Source organism: Lactuca sativa, chromosome 2, assembly GCF_002870075.4.
Source record: "Lactuca sativa cultivar Salinas chromosome 2, Lsat_Salinas_v11, whole genome shotgun sequence".
Classification (NCBI taxonomy): Eukaryota; Viridiplantae; Streptophyta; class Magnoliopsida; order Asterales; family Asteraceae; genus Lactuca; species Lactuca sativa.
In genome coordinates this window covers 103806745-103814461 of record NC_056624.2, presented here as the reverse complement: position 1 = coordinate 103814461, position 7717 = coordinate 103806745, and the positions used below count along the sequence as shown (strand labels likewise).

The window sequence follows — 7717 nt, the reverse complement described above, 5'->3', positions numbered from 1 at the left end:
TACTTACATAGTAGATTGGATGTTGGTCCCCGTTAAGATCCTTAGCTAAGACTGCACTCACCGCGTTTGAGGATATTGAAAGGTAGATAATAAGTGGTTCCCCATCTAATGGTTTTACCAATAGGGGTTTTGAACTTAAATATTTTTAAGTTCTTGGAAAGCATCTCTATGTTCCTTGCTCCGCTCGAACCTTTTGTTCTTCTTGAAGATGTCATAGAAAGTCTTGCATCTTTATGAGGATCTTGAGATGATCCTGTTTAGTGCTGCCACTCTTCCTGTTAGTCTTTGAATATCTTTTGTCAAGGATGGTGATCTTAGATCGAGGATGACCTTGATTTGCTCCGGGCTTGCTTCAATTCCCCTTTTGGTCACCATGTATCCAAGGAACTTTCCCGATCTCATTCCAAAGTGGCACTTGGAGGTTTTCAACTTCATGTTATATTCGTCCAGTATGTCGAAGGCTTCTTCAAGATCCTTGAGGTGATCTTCAACTTTCTTAGACTTAACCACCAAGTCATCGATGCACACTTCCATGGTGTCCCTTAGTTTCTCTTTGAACATCTTGTTGACTAGTCTTTGGTATGTTGCACCTATATTTTTAAGATCAAATGCCATGACTGTATAACAATAGATACCTAGTGGATTTATGAATGTAGTATTCTCTTCATCGAATGGTTCCATCTAGATCTGTTGGAATCTTGTTGATGCATCCATGAATATTAACAATTCATGACTCTCTGTCGCATCTATCATGGAGTCTATGTGTGGTAGAGGGAAAGAATCCTTGGGACAAGCCTTTATAAGATCCATGTAGTCTACAAACATTCTCCATTTACCATTCTTCTTTTGTACCACGACTACATTAGCTAGCCACCTTAGGAATTCCACCTCCTTGATCATTCTTGTTTTAAGAAGTATTTCTACTTCTTCTTGCATAACTTGGTTTCTCTCCGATGCAAATTTCCTTCTCTATTGGTGTATTAGTCTGAAAGATGGATTAATGTTAAGTTTATGGGTTATTATAGTTTTTTATATACCTATCATGTCGTTTGTGCTTCCATGCAAATGTCTTGCTTCTAGCTTTGAGGAACTTTATTAGATCTTGTTCGATTTGTTTAGGCATTGAGGATCCTATGAGAATTTTGGCTTAAGGATCCTTAAGGTTTAGGGGCACTTCCTTTACATCTTGATCTCTTGTTTCTAGCACATATCGTGCCCATGCTTTAATTGTTATGCTTGTCATGGTATTGTTGAAGATTTCATCGAATTCTTGTAGCATTCTTTGGATTCTTGTTGATCTCCTGTGATCTTCACTGTCCCCCATGGGGTGTGTGTCTTCACACACTGATGATATGTCAATGGGACAGCCTTCATTTAGTGGATCCATGGTCTACCTAGTATAACATTATAAGAGGATAATGTATCAATTACACAAAAACGTTGCATAGAGTTTACCCCCTTTATGTAGATAGGTAGCTTCATCTCGCCGACTGTGTGTTTGGTTTCGACACTGAATCCAATTAGCACTGAGGATCTTCTAACTATTTTGGACTCCGGGATGTTCATTTTTTTAACACGTCCTGGAGTATAATGTTGACTGAGGATCCTCCATCATCAAGGATCCTTCTGACGAAATGGTTGGCAATGTAAAGAGTGATCACCAATCCGTCGTGGTGAGGATCCTAGATGTCTTGTCTATTTGCTTCGTCAAAGGTGATCTCTTTCTCGTTTGTGATTGATGTATTCTTCTGTGGCCCTTCTTATTTTTCTATTTTTGACACCTTGGTGTGCCTCTTTGCTGCAAAATAAGAGGTACCAAAAATGCCAAATCCTCCGGAGATCACATTGATTACCTTTGCGTCAGCAGAAGGGGATCATGGTTTGTCGAGGGTCTTCTAAGGATCCTGATTTTTTTTCTTTGGATCTCTCATTTCTTCTTCCAAGGTTTTATTTGAGGTATCTTTTGCCTAAGAGGTAGCTAATCTCCTTCCTAAGAGCTATGCAGTCCTCTGTGATATGAAAAAAGTCTTCATGGTACGCACACCATTTGGATTTGTCTTTCCAAATGACGGATTTTTCTCCCTTTCTTGGCCATCTTACTTTGTCTCCAAGATCTTGCATATCAAATATTATACCTGAAATATCCACAGAAAAGAAATAGTCAGTAATCTTAGGAAAGTCTTCTTCCTCTCCTTCATCTTCAAGGGAATTAACCCTATGATGATCAAGTTTGGAATATGGTTTTGACTTATATGATTTTAGAGGAGAAATATAATGTGATTGACCAAAAGTCTAAGGTTACATCAAGAATGGAAATGTTAGTTGAGTTGAATCACAAGATGAAAATAATTTTTTTGCAATGTGTATAAGAGGAGGTACTTACCATGAAATATTATTAATTTCGGGTCTATAAATCCCAAGAGTTACAAATGTTGACACTTTGTCTAACTAGAAAGAAAACACATAGCACAAGGGTTACGGAAGCCGTGGTAACTGATGTGATAAAATTAGTGTTCAGTGAATGGCTCGAAATCATAAAGTTGATTCAAAACTACAAGGGGCTAATTTACAATGAGCTAAGAAGTGTGTTGTCATCATATCTTATAGTCAAAGTGTGCAATATGGACATAATTCCTCCAGAAGCATTTGTTACAATTCTTGAAGGTACTCTTTGAAGCCGAGTGATATGGCCTTGTTTGGGTTGCTGGAAATCAACCATCTATATGTTTGAACGAATTATCCGGCTCAATATTAGGAGCCAATATTCGGTTCTTAAATAAATGTGTCCTTGTTCGGTAGAGTAACTTATTAATTATCATATGTACGTCATAAATATATATCACAACCATTAAATTATGTACTTTTGTATTCAATAGATGTCTGACAAAGGACAATAACATCATAAATTTCATCATATTTAAGCGTACACCATTGATTGTGCAACAGACTGCATTTTGTACGGAGGGTTTCTGTTGAAAAGGTATTTGATATTGACCATGCACACCAATGTTACATAGATACTACATTTTTTTTAATATATACTTTAACCGGACAAAAATGTAAATATAAAATCGTATCTTTCGGTCATTATTGAATTAAATAAACCATATGTCCCAAATTTTGTTGGCTTCCTTAAATTGTGGAAACCACCAATGGTTCGTACCAATTCACATCCTTAACAAAGCATTTCCGAGCATTCCTGTTAAACTGTTTTATTTAATTTTTACCTAAAATTAATAAAAACTCTCTAAATATACGTTTTAATCTTCAAATTTTACCTTACGTATTTGGTGTCTGGTCGTGGGTATTCTTTTCATTCCAAAGGTCTCACAAATGCTTGTTCCCCAGGATCATGTGGGGCGAGAGTTTCCATATTTGATGTGAGTTTGTATATTTATATATGTATATGTATGTGTATACGTATACGTATTAGTAGATATATTGGTATATGTATGTGTATATGTATTTCTCCAAATTTGTTTTTGGAAATTGATTGGGATGTCTAACATTAGGTGTTAATTTTATGTTGTTGAAGATAGGAAGCTCCATATGATCCGGCTAACAAGCAGTACCAGCCATACGATACAATTATCTTGTTTATTATTTCCATTCGCCCAGGATGAAAGGTTTATTCAGAGGCCTACGTTGCATATTTGGTAATTTACATGCATTTTTGTCATTGTATTTCTTTAATAATGATTGGGAAGAGGAAATCATGACATGCATGGTATGAAATGAAGAAAAATGTTTTCTTTTGTCTAATAGAATAGAATGGATTAGACTTGTAATATGAAAATTGATTCCATTCTTACGCATACATGCCAACGAAATATAATCATGGAATGTAAATGACTTATTCAATTAATGTGTTTCATTTCATTCATTTGTTATTCCATTGCTTTCAACCAAACAAACATTTATTAAATTATGGATTTAATGAATCAATTTGATGTCTTATAGACACAGATGATGAAAAAGAGCCAGAAATTCAGATTGGTAATCCCACGGATGTTAAACACGTCGCACATATTGGATGTGATGGTCCTTCTACCCCGGCGCCTAGTTGGGTTAGTATGCCCCATTATGGCATTACACAATTTCTTTGTTCTTTTTTTTCCTATTTTGTCTTTGTTTTCATGTTATAGTTTGACGATCGAATTATTACAGATGAACGAGTTTCAAAGTGGTTCCGATTCTCAATCCGGTGACAAAAACGCTGGATCAAAAGGTAAAAATAGGAAATTTGTGAATTTTTTGTTTAATGTTATGAGTTTATAACCGTGAGATATGTGAAATTCTTGATTTTTCTCCTCCAAAGTCTCCTTAGAGAGATAGAGGAGTCTAGAGGAGACTCCAACATGTATGAATATAGATTGGACCGTGTCTAGTTGGGACTCTCTTATGTCTCGTGAGAGGGAGGTTTGATTAAATCACACTAGACAAATAAATTGAGTTCTTTAGAATGTTAGAGGTCGGCTTAGCTCTGATACCATGTGGGATATGTATGATCTTAATTTTTGTTTTCTTCTAAAAAAGGCGCTTATGAAAGAGCAAAAAAAAAGAAAATAAATAAATAAATAACATATATAGAGTTGGATTAGAATGTGTCGAGTCAATGTGGGACCCATGGATTCTCCTTGAGACGGAGGCTCGATTAAATTAGACTAGAGATATGTTGAGTCCCTGATGATACTACACCCTCTTCTAATATCATGCAAGATACCTACATCAAGTTCTTGATTTTTTCTCCAAAACAGTCATTAAAAAAATGAGTCTTGTAATGTGAGACCTAACAGTTTTTGTGTGAATTCAAGATCTTGGGGCCGCCACTGCTTCACCTAGCCGCCCAACAAAGACAAGGCAATCCAAGCGGCAACCAACTAGTTCCTCCCTGGGGACCAGCGACTCATCTGAAAATCCCAATCACAAGCCAAGAAAGAGCAAGACAAGTAATAGTGATACCAAAAAGATCAAGAGCTCAATTCTTGGGTCAGACTCACAAGCACAAGAACAAAGTGGGAAAAAAACCCGAAAGAAGAAAGGTGAATCAACAAGATCTTCCAAAACCAAAAACAAAGATGCGGATTCTGGATGTAGTGATGGGGTGTGCAAAAAACCAGTCGATTGAAATCCATCTTTTCGTCGGTGAACTTTTATTTAAATGAACCTTTAACCACTTTTTATCGCATTATGTGACCAACAACTTATTTATGAAAGTCTAGATCGTACTTAGAATGCTTTGTATACTTGAACATATGCACCCATGAGATTTCAAACCTTTCTTAATTGGAGAAAACCATGATGCTAACAGCTAACATAAGTGTTAGCATTATATGTATACTTGTATAGTATAGGGACTTGTTTTGTCATTTTCCCTTTCTTAGCTTAGTTATATATTGTTGTTTTTTCCCTTCTAATCAATATATTTAAAGAAACTTTTGGCACTATGTTTCCTCTTTCTCACAATCAATCAATGAATTAAACTAATCTTCAATCGTAACATGGTATCTGAGCCTATTCATGGGCTCAACACACAACATGATCTCATGATGTATGTTGGGTCCAATATCAGCTAATCATCGTCGCATCCACCATTATATACGTTGGATTTTGGAGTATTCCATTGGCTCTTTTTGAGAGAAAATCGATGGCTCCACATTTTTAATATTAAACACTCTGAATATATTGTATTTCACTATTTTGTGCCATAAATCACAGTATAAAGTTTGTATAGACAAAATGTATAAACTATTTATGCAACCACAAACACTCTAAGTTCACCCCTATCACCTCTTGTAACACGAAGATCCGAATCAAGGTAAGTAACTTCAAAATCACCACTTCCTCTATTGGTCGATGGCCTAAATTGTTCGGGTAGCTGGGGTACCTCAAGTGGAGGCAGCTGTGATAAATTTCCTGTTGTCTTTACAGTTGTTTTCTCGAATATGATTTTAATCGTAGAAGATCCTATCAACAACATACAAATTATCAGAAACTACACAAAATGTATTCTAAAATTAATTTCAAGATAACCCACCTATGATCTCAAATTTATGGGCTAATGTAGCAGTCACTTCCACTGGTTCAAGTGGCCATGGAGCACCAAGTTGAAGCTCCACTATGTTATCGAAATCTTTACTCAAGGTATCAATACGTTGAAATACCTGTTTTCAAAACATGAAACTATATGAATTTAATAATTCTTGATATCAAAAGAACGAAAATTTAACACGATGGTTTTTGTTTCATGTAACACGATGGTTTTTGTTTCAACCTGGCCAAGAGTTATCGGAAGTAGCCTGCCTAGTGACGGCCCAGGGCGGCTTCCACCTAGGGTTCTAGAGGAGAATGCACTGCTGTATATCAGTTTCCATTTTCCTTGAAGTTTGTCAAGATCAGCTGTGAGATCAACAGGTCCTCCAACTTTTTCGATTTCTTTGGCTGCAGAATCTGCCTTCTTCAAATCATCTTCACTTGCAGCAAGCCCTCTGTTAAGCCCAGAAACAGAACTCTGCCATGGATAATTTCTTTAAACATTAAGATACATACAGACTGTGATCAAATAGTCATGATTCGGTACTTGTAAAGATATCATAAGTTCAACATTTTGTGAGATTTTAGCCAAGATTGTTCGAGAAAGCAAACAAACTCGATAAGTTAACCAACAAACAAGAATCAAGAAACGAGATGAATTTGTATACAGAAATAAACCAGTGCAGATGAAGAAACATCGAAATTCGAACTTCAAACATGATAGATAGCGAGGAAAAAGGGAAAGAAACAATAATTCGTTACCAGTAATTTAAGCTTCAAAGACTTGAGTGTATCGCCCTTCGTTAGATCGGGAACTTCGGGAAGATCAAACCCGGGAAACGACGGTGTAGTTGAGTCCGAAGTGGGAACTTTTTCGTCAATGGAGGCCAAGAGAATGAGGGGTCTTCTTCTTTTGGGAAAGAGGATATGGCTATGCTTGAAACCAACGACCTTGTTTAGAGTTGGGAAAGCAGATTGTGGGCAAGCATTGGAGGATGTAATTGTGGAGTGAATCAGCGAAGACGCCATGGTTAATCGGATTGAATTATTGATTGTGTTGGTGTTGGTGTTGGTGTTGGTACTTGGCGACAGGGAATCCGATGATCTGATTGGGTGGCTGATACTGTAGTTAAGTAGTTAACATGTTTTTACTCATTTGAAGTCCAAAATCATCCACCCAATTTGTTCTTCAAGCGTCGTACATTCACATCAGTCGACCTCTTTTGGTGGTCTAAAATCGTATCATATTGTGGCGAGTCGTAGCACATTAACCAACACATAAATGTTTATTGTTTGGAATTGATTATTTAAATCTAAAAAGTGTTTTTGACAAAAATGTTTATTGATTTATGGTAACAGAAAAATAAGTTTTTTTATTATTATTATTTTTTTAAATATGTTTGAATTAAGTTTTATGGTTGTAAAAAAATATTAAATCAATAAATTGTTTTTTTTTAAAATATCATATTTAATTTATAGATTATTAACTTATTTTAGAAGGTTCTAGGGTAGAAACATAATTTCAGTTTTAAAAGAATCTAAAGTCAATTAAAAAGCCAACTTTTTATTTTTTATTTTTTAAAGACAAAACTGCAAAAATTGTCCCTGTGGTATGCATTTTTTTGGGGTTTTAGTCCAAACCCTGACTTTTTTGGCTTCGTGGTCCTTTTGACCATGTTTGTAT

General features: G+C 35.8%; 2 protein-coding genes across 3 annotated transcripts; one reads left to right on the top strand and one right to left on the bottom strand.

Moving 5' to 3' along the window:
* The first annotated feature begins 3229 nt into the window (after nucleotides 1–3229).
* LOC111886277 (CRIB domain-containing protein RIC7) lies at nucleotides 3230–5188 on the top strand. Of its 2 annotated transcripts, none has more exons than XM_052768388.1 (5): nucleotides 3230–3380; nucleotides 3536–3656; nucleotides 3961–4067; nucleotides 4168–4228; nucleotides 4815–5188. In XM_052768388.1, the coding sequence occupies exons 2-5, from the start codon at nucleotides 3620–3622 to the stop codon at nucleotides 5126–5128; spliced, it is 519 nt and encodes a 172-aa protein (XP_052624348.1). In that variant the 5' UTR covers nucleotides 3230–3380; nucleotides 3536–3619; the 3' UTR covers nucleotides 5129–5188. The 2 variants fall into 2 exon arrangements, with proteins under 2 accessions (XP_052624348.1, XP_052624349.1); XM_052768389.1 differs by having other exon boundaries at nucleotides 3231–3380; nucleotides 3540–3656.
* A 470-nt stretch (nucleotides 5189–5658) lies between these two features.
* On the bottom strand, nucleotides 5659–7278 carry LOC111886297 (plastid-lipid-associated protein 6, chloroplastic). The gene is made up of 4 exons (XM_023882531.2): nucleotides 6796–7278; nucleotides 6275–6511; nucleotides 6038–6164; nucleotides 5659–5967 (listed from the first exon to the last, which is right to left on the bottom strand). Exons 1-4 carry the CDS (start codon nucleotides 7060–7062, stop codon nucleotides 5753–5755), a joined length of 846 nt encoding a protein of 281 aa, XP_023738299.1. The 5' UTR covers nucleotides 7063–7278; the 3' UTR covers nucleotides 5659–5752.
* Between the last annotated feature and the right edge of the window lie 439 nt (nucleotides 7279–7717).

Bases quoted from the DNA above. Each gene is read 5' to 3' on its own strand.
- LOC111886297 (XM_023882531.2), bottom strand. From the start codon at position 7,062: ATGGCGTCTTCGCTGATTCACTCCACAATTACATCCTCCAATGCTTGC. The intron at 6,512-6,795 runs GTAACGAATTAT...TATCCATGGCAG, and splicing joins CTTTGAAGCTTAAATTACTG to AGTTCTGTTTCTGGGCTTAA. The intron at 6,165-6,274 runs GTTGAAACAAAA...TTTTGAAAACAG, and splicing joins TTCCGATAACTCTTGGCCAG to GTATTTCAACGTATTGATAC.
- LOC111886277 (XM_052768388.1), top strand. From the start codon at position 3,620: ATGAAAGGTTTATTCAGAGGCCTACGTTGCATATTTG. The intron at 3,657-3,960 runs GTAATTTACATG...GATGTCTTATAG, and splicing joins AGGCCTACGTTGCATATTTG to ACACAGATGATGAAAAAGAG. The intron at 4,068-4,167 runs GTTAGTATGCCC...GAATTATTACAG, and splicing joins CTACCCCGGCGCCTAGTTGG to ATGAACGAGTTTCAAAGTGG.